The sequence below is a fragment of the Ctenocephalides felis genome, unplaced genomic scaffold, assembly GCF_003426905.1.
Source record: "Ctenocephalides felis isolate EL2017-DRISC unplaced genomic scaffold, ASM342690v1 CF-g0.4_SCAFFOLD_01886, whole genome shotgun sequence".
In the NCBI taxonomy this organism is placed as follows: Eukaryota; Metazoa; Arthropoda; class Insecta; order Siphonaptera; family Pulicidae; genus Ctenocephalides; species Ctenocephalides felis.
The window spans coordinates 94,531,585-94,554,131 of record NW_020538040.1 but is presented as its reverse complement, the minus strand read 5'-3'; the positions used below and the strand labels follow the sequence as shown (position 1 = coordinate 94,554,131).

The 22,547-nt window shown below is 29.5% G+C and overlaps 3 protein-coding genes across 4 annotated transcripts in view; 2 read left to right on the top strand and 1 right to left on the bottom strand.

Moving 5' to 3' along the window:
* LOC113375551 overlaps positions 1-22,547 on the top strand; it is a 344,885-nt gene that overhangs the window by 176,246 nt on the left and 146,092 nt on the right. The window lies entirely within an intron of this gene.
* On the bottom strand, positions 15,609-18,142 carry LOC113378813 (GDP-fucose transporter 1). 2 transcript variants are annotated; one of them, XM_026619421.1, is made up of 6 exons: positions 18,028-18,142; positions 17,758-17,962; positions 17,145-17,370; positions 16,779-17,071; positions 16,410-16,608; positions 15,609-15,798 (listed from the first exon to the last, which is right to left on the bottom strand). In XM_026619421.1, coding segments are annotated over exons 1-6 (987 nt in total). In that variant the 5' UTR covers positions 18,090-18,142; the 3' UTR covers positions 15,609-15,796. The 2 variants fall into 2 exon arrangements, with proteins under 2 accessions (XP_026475206.1, XP_026475204.1); XM_026619419.1 differs by having other exon boundaries at positions 16,420-16,608.
* Positions 18,342-19,437, top strand: LOC113378814 (H/ACA ribonucleoprotein complex subunit 2-like protein). The gene is made up of 3 exons (XM_026619422.1): positions 18,342-18,568; positions 19,002-19,074; positions 19,149-19,437. The coding sequence occupies exons 1-3, from the start codon at positions 18,406-18,408 to the stop codon at positions 19,378-19,380; spliced, it is 468 nt and encodes a 155-aa protein (XP_026475207.1). The 5' UTR covers positions 18,342-18,405; the 3' UTR covers positions 19,381-19,437.

Here is a 22,547-nt window from a genome sequence, read left to right as displayed (position 1 = left end):
CTCTATAAAATATCTGATAATTTGATGTGCATATGTCTTATGATAATTTTTGACCGCCTTTTTTTACTTTTTTTACTAGATCTCCGAAACCGCTAGACCTGCCTTCATGAAAATTTGATCAGTTCTTCATCTTGTTAATACAAGTAAAATGTTTTTTGAATTATTCAAATCGCTTGATCCGTGTTCCCGAAATCGTCGACGAAAATTTGTATCCGCACACACGCACATACACACACACATACATACATTTTTTCTAAGGTATGCCAAAATGTTCAGAAGGTTTTAAAACGTAAAGATATATAAAAAAATTTATTTTCGATTTTTTTGCGATTGCTATAACTTGGCCTACTGGAAGTTAATTAATTACTATTCATTAATAGGTATTTTTACGTTTTTCAATAATGTGCAATCTATACGATTGAGGCCTACACACCTAGAAGATACAGTTGTACCACCAATATCTTATTCTAGCCTAACTATTACTAAAACCGATATAAAATTTTGTTTGAAACAACTTTTTTTAGTTACTAGTTACTAAGTCAAACACAGTTATTAAAATACTATCTAAAATAAAATAATAGTATCAAAAAGTATCGAATGTATTTATAAAATCATTATGTCTCTGACAATGAGTACTAAGAATGGAGGTGGGACTGTGACTGTGGATGAAGATAAACCTTTATTATTGTTTTACAAATTGAGCAGAAACCTTATATTATAATATTTAAACATAATTTTTTTGTGTTTATTTGAAAAATTCTATAGAACAAGTAAAAAATTTTGTATATGTACGAATTAAACTGCAAGGTCTTTGAAGTTTGAAGCTGGAAGTAATGACACATAACTTAATTAAGTTCTATCATTAAATTATGCCTAAACCCTACACTGTTACCAAATAAGTAATATAAATAATCATTAGTCAACAAAAAAAATCAGTATCATATTATACCATAATAGGGTTACAAAGAGTAAGCTATGTACACTGCGCGCTGCGGAAAAGCAAACTTTCATTAAATTTTATTATTAAACCGCTTTTCATATGCCTTTAATATATCACCCCGGTCAGTTTGGGCATAAAATCTACCATCATGCCGAGTTTCATCAAAATCGCAGACGAGCAATGCATGGGTTTGAATTATTTTTGTTTCACAAATTTGGGCAGCCTTCTAAATGAAATCGTTTGCTTAGTACCAGATGATGTAGGTTATAATTATCAAACAAAATATAGCGGGATTTAGGCAGTAGTATGGCATGAGCAACCCAACCCTTCATATAAATTTCATTCAAAATGTACATAATTTCGTTTATTAACTTGAAACTATGTAACTACTGTATATGTAAAATATCCTGAAATAACTTCTATCATAAGTACAGTTGTTAATTTAACTTTTCATATAAAATTCCCATTAAAAGATTTGCGTTTTAAGTTTCGATTATCTCATAAATTAGAAATTTTCTGCAAAGTGTTTACATCGAATGTTCGAACGTAATGGTGTATACACTATCTTGCATGACATAATTATCATGTATTTTATTGCTTGACGGATTTTATGGGCTCGTAAAAGAATCTATTATTGCTGGATATGTTACTACAAGCGCGATTAACATGCACCGACGCCAATATCTAGTATCAACTCGATTCTCAATGCTACATCTCGCAAGAAATCGCAATTACTTGAATATTTCTAATGAATATGTTGACAGGCACGAAATAGAACCTTAAACTGATGTCAATATATGAAAAGGCAAAATATACACGTTCGGGTTTTGTATAATAAAACAACTACAACAATTTTAAAAAGCAATATGTAGTTCGTTTTTATCATTTCTCGTCTATTGCTACTCGTTCTGGATCATATAGGATAGGGTGGGGCACAAACGCCCAATTTGACTGTAATTATACCGTCTTCTAAACCCAAATGAACTACACGTTCATCACAATACATAAAACATATCAAACAAACTTTTGAACTACTTCAGTAAAGTTCCCAGTTAATTCTAATTACAGAAATGTTCTTTTTTACTATTTTTCTAAAATTTGTCATCTGTCCATTTTTATCCCTTGGGCAGGTTAAAAGGGATAGTCAGGGGGCAAACAGATCCAATGTCTTACTTTCAATTTTAAAGGGATTTGACGAAATAGTAGTTACATTACCAATTCAAAGTAAAAATTTCTTATTATCTCGATCTAGTATTTTGTCAGAAATATTCATCAGCAGAGTTGGAATAACTATTTGTTTAATTTATCTTTTGTAAAATTGTTTTTTTAACTCAATTTACTTTTCTATTTCCTAATTTTTATTGTTTACACTTTTGCCAGAGTGAAGGTTTAGTTGGGCTTTTTTACCCACCCACATTTTATAAAGGTTACATCTTATAAACCGATTAAATAACGTATATTTCCAAATTATATTAAGATATCATAAATTAAATAACAGTGCTCACAACCTAGGAATCCCAAGGTTGCCGTTTATCTCCAGATGGCGATGTCATGAAAATCAAGGTGATGGCTGGTCACTTTGGCTCTCTACTTTTAAATATTGTTGTTAAAAAAATCCTAACATTACTTGTTTTTGTGATCACGTCATCGGTGCACCTTTTTACAGGCCCCGCTCTATCCTAATCTAATTTTGACAATATTATTCAGAAACTTTGTAATGTAGAATAAAGTTTTTAAAAGTTATATATGATATCTTATAGAAAATTTCAAATTTGATGTTATCCATCAAAGTCTACTTAATTAATGTGTTAAGCGCAAAATGAAAACAATTTTAAATCGCAATGAAAATAATATCCTTTTATCGCTATATCAATAAATAATTTAGTTTTTTTATTTTATTATATAGCAATCAGAACTTAAGACTTTTATGATTTGTTGTGATGATACTATACTACGTGGCTTTTTTTGAAAGGGAACCCATTAGTTTGCTTGCATGTATTTGATATATTCTTATTATTAGAATTTTTTCAATAGTGATGATTTTTTATGGTGACATAGTTTTATATGTATATGCAAGTGCAAATCCATTACACTACTACTTAACATTAGGCTGTACGAGGGGATATCGAACCTGAAACCTTCTGGTTGGAAAGCCAGAGTTCTAACCACTATACCACCGAGTAACCCAAGAAACAATATAGTAACAAATAGTGTGCGGAAGAAAAAATAAAATCCATTATTTTTGCGATAGTTGGCTTTAACTACCTGTGTCTCAGGATCTACAAGCCTGATCGGGTTCTACTATGCGTCGTTAGAAACATGAGATTTTATACTAAAAAAAAGTTTTTGACGGTTTTGTAATTGATTGACTTAGTTTTATTTGATCGCGCGTCAAAAATGGACACTAGCAAGGAATAAATATGCCATATTTTACCGTGTTTGTTCAATAAAGGCAAAAACGCCAAGCAGGCGGATGCAAATGTGAATATATGGTCCTAATAACGCGCAATTTTGGTTTCCTTATATTATATTATACTATTCTTCAATATACATATGCAATTCTAATCTCTGTTAATACTGTTACCAGGTTCTGGTTACATTGCATTTGCTCTATACATGTTTGTGAATCAAGCATATATTGAGTTTTTCAATTTAAGTACTCTATTTCTACATCGATGTGAAACACAAATAGTTGAATTATTTGAAAACATTTGTTGTTCATATCATCACATTGATATACTGCAAGCATTAATTTTACATGTGTGTTTTCGCAATATAGCAGTTTCAAGCTATATTTTACGTGAGTTCTATATAATCAATTCGTTTTTGGGATGCATCCAATTTCTGACGTCATATCCTGCATATCATGTCGGCATTATTAGAAGATGACGATTTATCGCATCTAACATGCAAACATGAAACAGTCAAAAAATCTGATTATTGGAGTAAGTCATTGGCTTCTATGTGATTCAATTTGGAAATAATATGTGCAATTATGGTTAAGGTAATTTAATGCGAAAGTTTATTGATTTCATATATAAAATATTATAGAAATTTGCCACTAACGTTTTCATCTTAAATTATAGATCTAAAATATAATACCAATTGAAAATAGCTTCCCCAAGAACCTGGAGCATTGTTGCCATATATATCTAAACAACATTAGAAGAAAAAAAAATCACATAGATAATAGTAAATCACTGGCATACATTCTAAAAACACTGAGCTAAAGAATTATATCACAACTGATTTTAGAGCACAAAATTCTTACCGCTATTAAATTTGATGTAGCATATAAAAAATAAACTAGTGGTGCATGGCAGCGTGCTTTAAGACAATTTGATGAAACTTCCCGTACCAAAAATTAAAGTTTTTACAAACACTTCCCAAAAAATTAAAATCAGTTCTTCGTATCGTCAATACAAATAAAATGTTTTTTGAATCATTCAAATCGGTCGCTCAGTTCGCTCAAAATCTAAATTACCATTTTTGGTGCTTTTTGCCCTGCATCTTCACAATGGCTGGACCTGCCTTTGCCAAAAACTAATTAGCCTCGCCATCAATACGAATCCAATGTTTAATTTTTCAAATCAATTGTTCTATATTCCCAAAATTGTAAACCAAAATTTGTATCCAAACACACACATTCATCCATTTTTTCTAAGGTATGGTCAAAATGTTCAGAAATCTTTGAAACGTAAAGATATATAAAAATTTTCATTTTTGATTTTTTCATTTTTTGTTTTTTTTTGTATTTTGTTTTGCTCATATCAATTTTGTAAATAAGACATTAAAGTCTTGATTAACAAAAATAAATTGTAACAAAAAAAAAAAAAAAAATTGATTTTTTTGCGATTACTATAACTTACCTACGGGAAGTTAATAAGCAACCTAGAAAATGTAAAAGAAATATTTACTTTTTATTCTTTGGCAGCATTCGGATTTTAGAGTGTTTTTTTTCTTATTTGAATTATTTTTACCCCAAATACTGTTTTAATGAGACATAAAATATGAAATCTAATTCTTGAGTGCATGAAATTTTGAGCATTATCGTTGCCTTCATGTCATTTAAAAATCATGAATCAATTTCATATTGTTTTCACATTACTTTTACACGACTAGGCTTGATAGTTGATTGAATATTTTAAAAATATATATTAATATATATGTATCTACGTTTAAAATTTCCATAATAATAATAAGTTCTTGAAAGAAATTTGAAATTCTTGAAAAATTATATTTAGGTTCACGACTATTTCAGATACGAATAGAAACCGTTTTATCGATATCAGAGCGAAATAATTGTGTCACATATTCATCACGAAGATGATATTTGTTATGATTAGATAATGTAATCAAATATGATAAAAATATCTAGAATGTTCTGTGCGACTCGGTGCTGTGCACTAACTCGTTTCGCGGAATCGTAATATAATAGTAGAGAATGGTATTGAAACAGAATATTTCAATATTTACATAGTCTTGTGTCAATTATTAAATAATAATATATAAGGCACGCATTTCTTTAGAGAATAATTTATTATATACACATCAGAATTGCCTAGAGAGACTACATATACTTATTATAAGAGAGATTTTTCCCCAATATATATTTTTATCACATTTTACAACTATTAAACTAATTAGCTGAAAATGCTTTAGAATTGCGCCTGAAGAGTTCCATAGTTCGAGTCACTGACAAATGCTTCATAGCTGCTTCACTCTAGGCAACAATAAGTTTGCAATATAAATGAGCAACTAGTGCTGCATGGCATCGTGCCTTAAGGCAAATTGCTGGAACTTTCCGTACCAAAAATTAAATTTATTAAAATTTTTTGAAACTTGAATAAATTAGATTTTTGAGAGTTTTGCAATAAATTGAATTTTTTGAAAAATTAGTTTTTTTTTAATATTTTGAAACCCTTTGTAAATTTTAAACTTTTATTCAATGCAATCGTGCTTTGTGGCTGTATTAAAGAAGAAATGTCAAAGCGCGCAAGCGCTGCGTCGCAGTCTAACGGATAAACATTAGTACGGAACCCCCTGATATTTAAACAAAATTTGAGTTCATTATCAAAATCTCTATTAAATATCTGATAATTCGATGTACATATGTCTAATGATCATTTTTGTCCGCAAAATGGCTTATTTTTTTGCTTTTTTCACTGGATCTCCAAAATCGCTAGATCTGCCTACCCAAAAATTTAATCAGTTGTTCATTTTGTCAATACAAGTAAAATGCTTTTGAATTATTCAAATCAGACGCTCAAAAACTGAATCACTATTTTTGGCACTTTTTGCCCCGTATCTTTGAAACGTCTGCATCTGCTTTTGTCAAAAACTATTTAGCACGTCTTCTTATCAATAGGAATCGAATGTTTTTTAAATCATTGAAATCGGTTGAACTGTGTTTCTAAAATCGTCGACAAAAATTTGTATCCGAACGCGCACACACACCTACACATACATCAATTTTTTCTAAGGTATGCCAAAATGTTCAGAGACCTTTAAAACGTAAAAATATATAAATATTTTCATTTTCAATTTTTTTCAATTACTATTCTTCAACCATTAGTTATCTAAAACAATATTTTAGTTCAATTTTTTGCCAAAGATGGATGTAAGTTAACACTGTCACTACGAGCGTCGTCTATAGGCGGCAACCTACGTGTCGATCATTGCTTCAATATTTATCACTCTGTGCTAAATTATTGAGAATTCTATTTTGTCATTGTAATTGTTAGGCTCAAATGCCAACTATGATTCGAAAGATCTAAAATCTGTATGTAAAAAAATTCTTGGGCTGCTGGGTGGTCCGTACAGCAGTGTCACTCCTGCGTAAAACACTTTTGTAGCAAAAGGGCTAATAGTATCATTAACAGCTTCATTTATAAATTACAATTTTGCTAATTATTATTTCAAACTTTTACAAATTTTTAATTTAGTTTTACAATGGTTGACTTACTTTCAATGTGCATTTTAGGTTGTGATTTACGACCATAAAAACATCATATTTATATTTTATTTATTACGAAACTATTAAACGTCCGTATTGTACATGTGTGATCGTAACTAATTATTATTCATTTGAATAAACTTTACATAGAATCATATGTGCCAATATATGTGCCACAAATGGGACAGTAATGCACAGTACTTTGGCAATTATTTATGCAATATGGCAAACACATCAGCGGCCAGCATCTGTAATAAAAATATACAACAGAATGTAAAAATTTAAATTATAAGATATTGTGTTCGAGAATATATATATATATATAAATATATATATATATATATATATATATATAAAACGTGTCAAAAGAATTATGCTTCTTGTTTTTGTTTATAATGTTAAACTCAAGATGCTGTGTTGCACGATTTTTATGGATCAATTGTACAATGTACATTAGATCAATTCCTGATCACTCAAATACCAACATGCATGAATTTATGAGATTCATTTTTATAATAGAAACTGTGATCATTATATGCAAATGATATTTTTATATGGTTAAAAATAACCAAACCAACGTACCCCAAAATGCAAAGGAGGATTGCACATATATGAGTCTTGAAATTGGGTTCATGCACTGTGATGGTTAAAACTTCTTGGTTGCATGTTAGACAGCGTATTCTGATGGGGTAAGGTCCAACAGAGGACACCACTATCCTGAGTGGCATCATAATTAAATTTAAATATTTTTTATCAACATTTTTGTTACTTTGTATAAATCATTATTTGTTGCGTGTTGCCACGTTGAATATAAAAAATAAATACATAATTAGGATTTTATAAATATATATATAAAATAATTTTAAAACAAAATTTTGACATTATTCATTTCATTATGATTTGAATATTTCACTATTTTACTAATTTATTAAATGATTTATCAATTATAAAAAAATGTATGAAACCAAATTCAGCTTATTTCATTACTATTATATAATCAATGTGATATGAGGAAAAAGAAAGCAGATGATTTATGATTTGCGAGAAAAAAATAAAAATAAAAAACAAGGCATGTAGTTTGGAAAGATGTACGATAATTAAAAAGTTATCAAAAGATTTGTAAAATAATGTTTATATTACGGGCTTGCCTTCGGGTGGTGTAGTAATTGGGGTAGACACGAAGGTCCCATTTGACTTTCAGTAATTAAATTGTCTAAAGTAAATGACAACACATAACATGCACCAAACAAATTACTATCAACCTATATTTATTAATATTCCCAGTTAAATCCAAATTATAGAAATATGTTTTGTAGAGAGCAAACAGATCCAACATCTTTTTTTACTGGTATTGTTACCTTTTGAACTGGTATTTCGAAATAAATATTTATAAGCAGAGGTCGAATAACTATTAATTTGATTTATCTCTTGTGAAATTGCTTTTTCAACTTAAATTATTTATTTACTATTTCTTATTGTTTGCACGAATGTAAAGTTTTAGTCGGTTCTTTTCACTCCAGCCACATGTAAGTTTTTATATAGATTATATATAAAAAACTGTTGAATATAACTTAAAAATAATAATACATCTTACAAAACAATTAAATAACGCATGCCGAAAAATTACATTCAGATATTATGAACTAAACACAAGAGGTCAAAACCAAAAACCACCAACAGAAAATAATACTTTTAGTATGAATATTGATACATTTTCGCTTATTTTGTGATAACGACTTCGTAAGAATTAATCTGATGCCCTCTACTTTCAAATAGTATTGTTAAATACTATACGTACGTGAGGAGAAAAAAGGTGTAAATGTGTTCCGATTACCATGAAATTTTGAAAATAGGCTAATTTTACCCTTAAGTTCAAAAGTGAAAACAATTTGCACTTTGCCACCACCCCCTAGGGGGGTAATGCCACTACCCGCTACCCGCCAATGTGTTATGTATAAATTGACATTGAGCCATTTTATCGCTAGAAAACGTGTTTAATATTAAAGGGTAAAATTGTAAAGTATTATCTAATACATTTACCTTACAATAAAATCATTTTAAATCCCTTAAAATCCCTACAACCCTTGCGAACAACATTTGAATTAAAGAAATAACTAAAAATAAATTTTGATCTGACATAAAAAAAATTAAGTATAAAGTAAATAATATTTTATCGTCTCTATCTTAATTATCAAATTTTTAACGCTTTTTTGACTATTGACTGGAGTATAAAGTTCAATACAAGAATTATAAGTGAAGAGAAGAACACTTCTTGACGAAGAATTGGAATACACACATGTATGAAATTCATAAATTTTACACATGCACTGAAATATATATGTAATAAAACAATGAAAACAAGTATTTTCAGTAACATAAAATATATTATTGGGTGCTTTAATTGAACACAATGTTGCAAATATAGACAGGCAGCTAATTAGTATCGCTATGTTACGCGTCTAATTTTGGACTTCGCGCGTGAACAGCTAGTAAACTGTACTTGACTTCAGAAGGCACTTCAAACCGATGATCGACAACAGTTGAAACAAGTACAGATGCAAAGTTTTGAACAACAGTTGTGGATTTCACTTAATTTACAACAACTGCTGCAGTATTTTCTATGCTCACTGCGACGTTTTCTGGAATTAAACACCTTCAGTAATGATATTGCTTTGAGATACAAAAGTTATAGGTCGATTCTGCCGCACAACAGACCAATGTTATGGCAAGGTCATATTACGCCCCAACTTCAATTCAATTGATATTAAATCATACTGAATACTGTCAATAAGTCATGTATTTGCTGTGCATTCAGGCGTTTTACACACATAAATTGCAACGTCACTTGTATGTTATGAAGCTGGGTCAGAAAGATCATGTTATCGTATTTTTCTAAGTTAGTTTTTTCATCTGTCAAGCTGAGAAAAACGCCTGTAACCACATGGCTTTTGCTAATATTTAGTATGGAAAGTTCTTCATAGACTAGCCTTGCCATAACGTTGGTCTGTTGTGCGGGAAAATCGGTCCATTAGTCTACAATATCAACAGTAAATATTTTTTTTGCAGCTTAATAATTCGCTAGTTTTCAATTTAAGAATTATAAAGATAACTTACGGGAAAATTCGTAACACAGCTCATAATATGGCCTTGTCATGGCAAAAAGCAAAGGATATTATGATTACTGCGTCATCGAAATTTCTGTTATCGTAACATACTTCTTTGCTTGTTTATATGTAAAATACGCCTGACATGACAACGCTATGTTATGAGCTCTGTTACGGCAGAATTGCCCCATTAATTTTGTATTGGGATTAGTAAAATAACCTATTAAAAATCGCAATTGATTGGTGGAAAACTTAACTATACTAATACTATACTATACTATTTAGTTGCGTAAGTCAAAAATTGTGCACCATATTTCACGACATTTATGTTTCCGAAATATAGATCACAATGTGTTTCCTAGTGAAAATAGCCCTAATACGGGTTGGTGCATCAATACAAATAGATCAGTGTTACCGAAATTGTAATAATAAAATTAATAACATCAAGATTGGATAGCTGTTTGTGTTGCCATCTATAAAAAGCGACATACTTTGTTAGTAACTCATCACAACAGCTCATATAACTAAGGTGACCATATTTTTTTAAATCAAAACTGGGACAGCAATTTTTAGATGTTGTAATCCGGGACGGGACGGAAGGTTTGATTGAGCCTTTTACTAAATAACTTAAATATGATTTCAAAATAACAAATATTATTTGAGGATACAATAAAACTTGTTTCATTTAAAAACTATTTAATATTTTATAATCAGAATTGCGAATTTTTTTATAAGAACTTTATTATTCGATTACATATTATTTTACCTATCATATCTTATATTTTTTTGTCTATATGTTTTTTTTTGCTCTTGAGTCTTGTATAAAATTCTGTTTAACTTTTTTCATAATTATCTTAAAAAACTTGTTTGCTCATTTCCATAATTGTTGTTAATTTTTGTGCAATTGAAAATAAAATTTCCAATTTATTAATGTGAAAGATTGTTTTAACGCGCCTTTAAAATTTTATATTCGGCAATTTTCTCATTCATAATCATATAAGTATATGATGATTTAACTTAAACCTTAAATACTTTTTGAAAACCCGGGACAAGAAATTTAAACTCGGGACAAATTTTGATTTTAGAAAAGCCCGGGACAAAATGTGGAAATCCGGGACATTCCCGGTCAAACCGGCACGTATGGTCACCTTAATAAAAACCTCAAGTTCAGATCGCTGTTCAATGATAATAATAAATATATGTTGCTGCATTGTTATTAGTCATAATCTATTGATATTGACTATAAACGCTATGTAATCACTACATTATTAAGACCAATGCCAATAGAAGATTTTCGATCAATTGAGTACCTACATATACAAACTAATATTATCATTATGACCAAAGCAGAAAATGAAATTGGAAGAGCAAAAATTTCTTATACAAATATCACCATGATACCCCAAAAGTAGAAAAGCATACTTGCAGTGGCAACAACAGCACGCCGTCAAACATCGTCTGAATCTCTTGCAGCAGGTGTATGCGCAGAGGTGGCAGCCGCAGCAGTTGCGTTCGCAGCAGGCGCACGTGCAGTTCAAGCAGTACAGCTCATCATCATCGCAACAACTGTATTCGCACCGGCAACTGCATATACCAGGAGTGCATTCGTCATGAGTCTTGTGCCGCACACAGCAACATCGAGTTTTGTCGTAAAGATAGGAGCCGTGGTACGAGTTGCATCTGCTGCAGTAATGGCGAGTGTTGTAGCAGAGCTTTGTGCAATAAGGGATCCACGAGCATATTGCGCATCTATAAAAAAACACTTTATTAGTAGATGTATGTACATTTGGAATATCATCTCAAATCCTTGATATTGATTGATTTGGTTACCATTGAAGTTAAAATTTGTTACATTCGATAGAAACAGATGATCAAATTTATGACCGTAAGATATACACGAGTAACTTGTGCTAAAACTACTTACACTTATGCAGTTCCTATACGAATCTTCAATAATAAAAATAATAATATATCCTATAAATATAAAAACTATGTTAAATCTATAAAGCAAAAACTTCATATAAAGATATCTCAAAGTTACTACTTACTTTCTTTGTGAACCTTTATATGAGAATTTTTATGAATCAAATAACATTTTGAAGCAAAATATGTACTTATAGATTCTATCACTTGAAAATAGTCCCTGTGTTTTGATATGTGTATATAGAAGTTTTTAAGTTAATTTTGGTATACTTACAGACGTGATTTACTTAGTCTATGGAATGAATATTGTGTAGGACAAAAGGTAAGACAAAGCTTTCAAAATACTTAATACGATCGAGTAAATCGTGAAATATATTACTAAAATAACGTAGATTCATATTTTATTGCTTGTGGCACGAACTGTAATAATGCCCTAGTTCTTTCAAATTGATTAAATATAACAACAAAAATATTAACTCGGTTTCGATAATTACATGTCACAATATAATTATATCATTTAGTTACTTTTAGTTAATTCAATAATCCTAGCACTCAATTTTAGAAAACAAAACTCAATTTTAATGATTAAGTATAAATGGTAAACATAACTTATGAAATATTTAATATGAAAGCCGTTGAGTTTGAAGTCTATTTTCCAAAAATTTCGAATTGTCGGTCTCACCCGAACCAGCACATAAGATTGGCACAACAATGAGTGGTGGATGATGGAACTGGTTTCACCACAGTATGAGTTCTATGTTCGCAATATGGGCAATACATTATTTGAGATTTTTCTCCAAATTCTTGTTCTTTTTCCTCTCCGTCGCACGATTGACAGCACCCCATTTGAACAAACGACCATCACAAATCACTTTACAAGTTTAAAAATTGTACTTTCTATAAAAACTTATAAAAAAATACACAGTACATTGTCGGAAAGTGTATTAAGAGTAAAAAAATCAAATGTCACGGTACTAAAATAATGCAAAATACTCAAACAAATGACAGGAATATGATTGGCTATGTGTTCTGATTATACTATTGAGCAATGTTTAATCAGATCACATATGGGCTGAATGAAATGTGATTTGATATGCAACGATAGTTGTCGATTTTCAAATGATACAGTGGTCAGTATTGTTGTCCATGAAATCGATTTGATTTTTGATGGCATGATCAAGGAGTGATCTAATAATTCAGGAGATGTTTGATGGTATGATGAGATATCGAGGATGTAGTACAAATCTACTCGAAAGCGCTTACTACTTACCTTTTGCGATGTCGTTTGTACATCGCCGATATGAGCTAGTGATCGTCTCGAAACTGATCAGAGAATGCAAAATATGATTGAGCTAGGTAAAATTGCGAACTTACCGCAAAAACGCTCAATACTTCCATAATAGTTTTGTACCAACCTCCGGTATCTCTGATTGCAAATGCGCGCGCAATATCCGTTTAAACGGCAGCAAATAGACCTTAAGGTCACGACAGTCTTTTAATAACACAAACGATGGTGTATTGTACTATAGGTCGGGATTTGCATAATAATTATGCGAAAAGCATTATACGGTAAAATATTTGCCTTCGCGTTGCATACATCTTACAGCGCAAGGATAACAAACAGCAAGGGGCGCATAACTGTATCTTAAATTCAAATCATAATTTCAATATATATTTGATTATTCATATCTATTTTTTTTGTTTGTTTTGTGTTTCTGTAAGAATAAATTCTATTTCATTAACATTTTTACATTTACCGACTTCCAGTTGGTTATCCTTGCATTTCAGCGACCTTAAAACTAATAATTAGGAATCTGATGTTGAGCAGTAAGTTTGCGCGCACGTTATTTCTGCTATTCAAATCTTATCTAATTTCTTTTCATTCACATTTATTAATAGTATATTGCAGTACTTGTTTTCCTATCATTCATTTTTGTATTCATCTAGTTAGTACAATATTATGCTCTGTAAATATCAAGAACATCCAAAAACCGATTTCGATTAAAAATGCTTTACTAAACTTGAACATCTCGCGTTTAGTACATCTTTGAGGTACTAGCTTTAGGAACATTATTAGCAGAAAAAAACTAATTAAATTTTTTTTTTAAATTGACAGTTAGATGTTTTTTATAAATAATTTTGTCTCATCTAGAAACAAATATTCAAGCAAAATATTATAATTGAAGATCTTCAATTAATAATAATAATCGCACACCTAGTAAATAGTTCAAACTATAATTACTATTTGTGCTGCAAAGAAAATTTATTTCATTCTTTACTATAACGTAGATTAAAAACAATGTTTTTTATGTAGTTGTACAAAAAAAATCTAATATTATACCAAAATAGAAACTAGTGGTGTATGACATCGTGCCTTAAGGCAAATTGCTTAAACTTCCCGTTCCATAACGAAATTTTCGAGGAATATTAAATGTTTTCAAACAGATTATTAAAAATACTGTAACATTGTCTAATATTTATAAAAACTATATAAACTGAATTACAAAGTTAAAATTATTTATTTAAAACAAATAAGTGAGCTTTAGAAATTTAACCAGAATTAAAATTAAAATCTGAATTAATTTCGATATACAAAAAAAAAGGTTTTTGAAAAAAAATTAAAATTTTAAGTATTTTTTTATCCAAAAATTGTTTTGTCAAAATAAGTCAAAAGTTTTTGAATTATCCAAATCGGATACTTAGTTCTCTCTAAAACTGCCGTTTTTTGTACATTTGTTCTGTATTTTCGTATATGAATCTGCCTTTTCCAACAACTAACCACTACTGTACTCAATCATTACAAATTGAATGTTTTTTGGACCATTACTATAACTTACCCTATGGGAAGTTAATTATATAGTGAAACTCTTAATCAGGCATACATTTTCCTGAAACAATAAATAAAAGACAAAATACAATTCATAGATTGCATTTAGAATATTTTACATTATTAAAGATATTATATATAATCATATAAAATAGGTCAGTTTTTCATGACATATTTTCTTCAATTGCAAGACACAAGCTTCTTTTAAGGAAAGTGTGAAGCCTTGTTGTCAGCCATTTACTCAAGCTTTGGCATAGTTAATTTTAAGATTCGAGTAACAATAGATGAAGCACACACAAAATATTATTGCATTTTGTTGCTTTTGTGTGGCAACTTAATTTATTACAAGTATAAAATCAATCTATAATTACCAACTTACAAATAAATATTGTTTACTTAAATATTAAATAGAATAAGATATTTTATAAATTAAATATTTAAAAAAATAAAAATTTAAGTGAAATTTTTCATTAACATATTATAAAAATATATCTCAATACAAAACTAGTTTATTCCTTAAATTTAGACTCGAGAGTTACAATATATATTAATATTTATGTAACTTATTAATACAAGGTGGGATATTATGGCTGATATAAATGCATGCGCAAAAATTTTATCTGGCCCGTAAATAGATTCTTTCCACTCATAATACTTTTGATATATACTATATGTATATAAATAAAAATAAATATATATACTTCCTAATAAAAAAAATTAATTTCAATTGGCAATTATAAGGAATTAATTAATTTATTTTAAATTTTCTAAAAGAAATATGTTGAACTTTATTAAAACAATATTAATCAATAATAATTTCGTAGCATCTATAAAATTTTAAATCTATAAAAGTGTCCTCCAGCAACATAAAATTTTATATCTAAATTTAATGCTTTACTGCCAATTCACTTAACACCTTGAAGACCGCATTGTGCTTTTCTCGTGGGGAAAATGATCTATTCCAGATAACACAAATTGTGTGTCCACCGGAGGCCATGTGTTCCATTCATTTTAGTACGTTGTGTACCACGAATGGACATGCCGTCTTCTGCGTGTTAATTATTCCACATAAGTGGTCTGTTTTGACTTAGATATTATTCATTTTAAGACAGGATATATATATATATATATATATATATATATATATATATATATTAGGGTGGTCCTTAAAATGGCCATTTTCGAATTTCCTTGCTCCCAGGGGCTCAAATGGTTCCAAATTGATAAAAAACAATTCTCTGAAAGTTTTAGCTCTTAATATTAAGGTTTAGATAGAGCGCAATTCAATCAAACTTCGTATGGAAAGAGCATGGAAAAAATTTTGAAAATTTAAAAAAAATGCTTTAGGTATAACTTAGCGACAAATGAATGAGTTTTAATCATTCAATTGTGCGCTAAATTACATCTAAAAAACATTTTTAAAATTTTTGAAAAATTTTCCATGCTATTTCCATACAAAACTTTGATTGAATTGCGCTCTATCTAAACGTTCATATTAAGAGCTAAAACTTTCAGAGAATTGTTTTCTATCTATTTGGAACCATTTGAGACCCTGGGAGCAAGGTAATTCGAAAATGAACATTTTAAGGACCACCTTAATATATATATATATATATATATATATAATTGATTGAAAAATTCATTCATCAAACAACTAACATGGACTAACATTTGCTCGATGTGCTTTTTCCATTTCTAATTGTTTAATTCTGGCATATGCCATTGAACCTCCTAATACCACAAAATTTGACAACCACCATAAAAATGCTTTTGGTTCTGAGAACCATTGACTTGCTAATATTGTTTGTGCACATGCTTTTGCAGTTCCTGAAATGTTATGTGTTAAGGGTGATGTCACCTGAAATTAAGTAATTAACAGGTTGTATTTTTATAATTAACAATGAAAGCTTTCTCATTCTAGAAAGATCATAGTAATTTCTTTAGTATAAAAGAGTAACATATTAGTTCATGATGTATAATTTTATCTATAGAACATTGAAATATTATTTCATGATATGAACTTATTACCTTAATTTGCAATGCTGTTACAAAACCAATTGAGAAACCACAAATGCCTCCTATTATCATAACAGACCAAAACCATGAGCTTGCCAGCAAAGGATATGATGCAACAATTCTATGTTCTCCAGACATCACTATTAGTGGCAAAAATAGTATACACGAATAAACATTGTTGTAGTATGATAATAACCAAATCTCTTGGTTAACATGTGGTAGTGTACGTTTAGTGTAAATTGAATAAAGACATAAGCTAAGTGACCCAAGTACTCCAAATATTGTACCAATAATGGATAATGAACCTGAAAGAGGTAAAAACACTGAATATTTTGAAATGCAAAGAAAAAAATAGTATGTTGAAATAATTTCTTTAACCTGCCACTTGTTCTTGATCAACACCAAGCCAAAATCCTCCCACTATAATACCACAACATAGTATACACCGAAAAGATGTTTTTTGTTGCAAAAGTGTATACGATAATATTACATTAAAAACTGTAGTTAGTGATCGTCCAATGTAATAAAATGACACATGAACGTATTTCAAACAAAGATTGTTTGTACTTATCATGGCAGTGAAGAGTATGGATAGTGGTAACACCTAGAAGAAATTGAAAATGCTATGTTATTAAATTCTTGGCTCATTCTGTAATAAACATATAACTGATTGATAACTGTGAAAAATAAAAACTTTAAAAATGTACATGTTCATAAGCCACATCAAGCTGTAGTTGATAGAATCAATGATCAAAATCATACATTCCTGTGCAGCAAGGAATGTAGAATTTATCATTGTAATGAATTTTATTTTAAAGTTGAACTAATTACCACAAGCATTTATGTGTAATTTACAACGATTTACCGAAATCTATTTGCCTATTATAAAAAAAACTACAAGATAACATGTTTAAGAGGAAAGTTTCTCTTCAGTATTTTTCTGATGTTTATAATATTATCAATTCTTTCACTAGATACAAATGATCTTTACATGTTTAGCAACTTGTATGCTCCATGGATTTCCTTTGGGAAATGATATTTTCTGTGGAAACGCCTTTGATAGATTACTTGCTGTATAACATATACCCGCTGACACAAGACATTGAAACCATGTAATAAACAAAGGAGCATCTAAATTTACTTCTTGACTGGATAACAAAATTTTATTTATAAAAACCGTACAAATTGAAATGACCCTGAAAAAAATTATGATAGTTTTATTAAGATTATTTAAAAAAATTGTTCAGAAAATGACTATTACCAATAAGCACAAACAACTACTAATATTTTAGCATATTTATTCAGTAATGTTTCTTCCTGCATTTTGTTATGTCTGTTAACACAATTTTTTACAGAACTTAAATTACGTAATGAGATTAAATAAATATTTTGGACGTATCATTTTTTAATAATTATACACGTCGCACATTTGTGTTTTGACAGCGCTGAGTAATCATTTTAAAGTCCCGCGTAAGAGTGACAAGCAGAATGACCAACAAAAATCAGATGATAATTATTACGTTGTGTTGGCGCCTCTGCGAATACTGCGAAGCACATGGCACGTTATTAATTGTCACATTTTGGGTTATGTTTTGGAAGCGTTAGGTAAAACTGAAATAGAACGTTGTTTGTGATAAAAATGGGCAAAATTAAAACTGAATCTCATGATGTTTCGTTGGCCGATGTGACAATTAAAGAGGAAGAATTATCGTATGAAGACAAATTAAAGAACGTCAGTGTCATAGCACAACCTATGGCTCCTAAAAAACTTACAAAAAAATGCTATAAACTAATTAAGAAAGGTATGTTTTGTTATTCAAAATAATTTATGATTATATATATATATATATATTTGTTTTTTTTGTAAGATGTATGTTTGGGACGTTTCCCAAATTTTCTTTCAATTTGAACAAATATCCTGAATTTATGTTATATATTCCCTAATATAAGCATATTCCTGAAGTCATAATGTTTTCTTTTGTTTAAATGAGATTTTGATCATGAAGTAAGGAGTATGTTTATTATCTTCCTTTTTTGTCAAATTTGGATTCTTTAGTTCAGATATCTGAACATTTGAAATCTTGAAAATTTATGCTCTAATCGCAACGCAGTGTCTAAACAATGAACCAGAAACTTATTAATAAGTGCACTTTGAAAATTAATATAACCAATGAATCTTATGTGGTAGTTAACGTTTCAAATAACTGTTCCAATAAGTATAAATTGCATTTCTAGCTTCTAAACAAAAAACGTTTTTGCGAGCTGGTTTAAAAGATGTTCAGTCACGAATTCGCAAGGGAGAGACAGGGTAAGTTTATAACAAAATTAAGTTCTTTATAACACAACATTGCCTATTTCTACTTTTACATAATTTTATTATAGCATTGTTATTTTTGCTGGAGATGTCACACCTGTTGAAATAATGTGCCATTTGCCAGGTGTATGTGAAGAGAAAGATATTCCCTATACGTATACACCAAGCCGATTAGATCTTGGATCTGCTATGGGTGTGAAAAGAGGTTCTCTCATGGTTCTTGTACGAGAACATCCAGATTATAAAGAATTATATGACGAATGCAAGGAAGAAATTAATACGTTAGCAATACCTTTTTAACAAAATAGTAGTTATTGTTATGAAATTTTTTATGGAATATAATTATGATTGTATTATCAAATAAGACTAAGTATAAAAAATCATTAGAAGAATGTTAGCAATACCTTTTTAATAGTATAGTAGTTTTTTTTATGAAAATGTTTATGGAACTTAATTATGGTTGTATATTTGTCTAAATGAAGCATTTGATTATATAGAAAGGTATGAAGTATTTTTATAATTTGAGATGTGTTCAATATAGTAAATTACATTTGAAGATAATGTAATAATGTGGAATACATTTTGGGCATATGAATGAATAAATTTGGCATTTGATTTCTTATAAAATTATATTTTACTAGCTTTACTCATTTACATTTTGCTGTTTTTACTTTCAATTAAAAATTTGAACAAAAATGACCTTATTGTTACATCTGGTCTATCAGTCAACCAATTTACCAGTCCACCATTTACCTGTTCACCAGTGCACCTGTCAACTTGTTTATCAGTCTACCAATATATCTGTTCAACAATTTACCTTACCATTGGTTTACCTGTTCAGTAATTTACTTATCAACATGTTTATCAATCCACCATTTTACCTGGTTACCAATTTATGTTATCCCGTTCTACATGCCCAATTAAGGTGTCTAACTGTTTTGTCGTCTATCTATCTGTCTACCATTTTATATATCTTGTAATTTAATTGTACACTTGTTGATCTATATACTAGTTTACCTGTCTACCTGTTCTTCCATTTATGTATGTATCTGTCTACCTGTTTAACTATTCATCTGTTTACCAGTCTGCTGGTCTACCAATTACTAAACTACTATAATAATTCTTACAAAATAGGGGTTTGTGGTAGGAGTTTGAAAATTTAGGGTTATATGTGTATTTTTATATATGCATTATAAAAATAAACAAGAAGAATTGACCAAAAACGATTGACAAAATCTTTAGGGCAACCAACTCTTACCACTTGGTTTCAATATATATATATATATATATATATATATATATATATATATATATATATATATTAACAAAGTCTAGTAATCGGGCATAACATCAATAAAAACATGAATTTCTTTCAAAAATTTATTTTAAATCCATACGTTTTGGCTATAATCCTAGCCTTCATTCATTGGAAAAATTAGTTAATCTTAGTGTTAAATAGGAAAATTTTAATAATCCATAGTATCAGGATATGGTAATGCACTACACTACGTATTATAAACATTAAACTTGTAATTACACAATATTTTCACAAAATACTAATTTAAAAAATAACAATTGGATAATGTGTTGTTCGTAAACTGGTTTAAGATATAATGTTATATCTTCAAGATATAATATTACATCTTCAACCAGTCTATGAACAACACATTATCCAATTGTGATTTTTTAAATTAGTATTTTGTGAAAATATTGTGTAATTACAAGTTTAATTGTGATTTTTCTGGTGTTCTGGGTGTTGCTGAATAATGACACGCATCTGGTGTCGAAACGTATAAATAAAAGTTCTTACTTTTTTATTTCGACGAACGGGCTGCAAGTTACTTTGAAATATAAATAATAATAATAATAAATGGTAGTCTGCCCGAAGGCAGGTCCATGGTGTGAGAGCCACCACAACAAATGATTTCCTTGCCCTTCATCCCAATACCACTATTCCCATTTTTTTATTTCATGTATTTTCCTTTCCAAACTTTTGTTTCCATGCTCCTTGATCATGTGCTCGCGTAAGTCGTCAATCGTCTGCATTCTTCTTCTCATTCGTTTTGTTTCTTCTATTTTACCCTCGAAGACGTCGTTCCTCGTTTTGCAAAAGAGGTCCGATCCAGTTTCCTTTCCTTCTCAGAATTGTGCTCAGTAGAGTTCTTTCTTTGCCCACTCTTCTCAGGACTTCTTCATTTTTTACTTTGTCTGTCCACTTTATCTTTTCCATTCACCTCCAGCACCACATTTCAAAACTCTCGAGGTAGATTTTATCGGCCTTTCTCAGAGTCCATGTCTCCGATCCGTACAGAGCTATGCTCCAGACGTAGCACTTTATTAGTCTCTTCCGTAAGTCAAGACTCGTCAGTAGCGTTCTCTTCTTTGTGAATGCTGCCTTGGCGCTCGCGATCCTTGTCCTGATGTCTTCGTGCAGTATCCGTCTCTGGTTAGTATGCTACCCAGGTATATGAAGTGATCCACGTCTTCCAATTCTCGATTTTCTTTGAACTTTGAAATATATATATATATATATATATATATATATATATATTACATAATTATATTATAACACACACACATATATATATATATATATATATATATATATATATATATGTTTCATTATGATATAACTTTTTCCTAAATAATTGTATCGGATTTTGATGCAGAAACATTAATTTTTTGCAACAAATCATGCTTTACTGATTTGTAAATAAAATGAATAAAATTTTTGAATTCTAGTTAGTATTGAAATCATAGCATTGTAGCATTCTGAATGATTTTATTCTTTTATGATAAAAATACAAAATATAATACAATTTATAATTGTAGCTTATTGTATTTCTAATGAAGTCTTAACTATGCCATAATTTTTAAAGTGCATTATGTAGTCCTAATTGTAATTTAATATAAATATAAACTTTATTTAGCAGTAAATTTAATTAAGAAAGTGCATACCAACTTTCATAATGAATTTAATTTTTTTTTTTTACTGAAATATACTCTACTCTAAATTAATAATTGTGGTATGTACTTTCCTAATATTTAACGTGTGACTTTAATCCACGTCTTGCATGGGAAGTGCATTTTGATGCAATTGATAAATAAATATTTATGCTTGACTATTAAATACAATTTAAATATTTTGTAATATACAAAGCAAGATGCACCAAGTTTTGCTTATAGAACAAAACTAATATGAATGAGCACTTCTTATTGTTAAATACTACAAAAAATATTGAATTCATTGACATATTTTTTGATAAGGCAGAAAACTATTATATTTATCAATTATACCATTTGGTTAAAATTCAACACCACGTGGGAGCAGCATAATTTATCATAAATAAATTCGCCACTACTTTGTTTTAAAAAATCCAAAAAAAAATTATGCTAGTGAAAAAACCAGCAATTTATAAAGCTGCTTAGTTCTTCAAAGATTGCAGCATTAAATATTTTCATTGTTG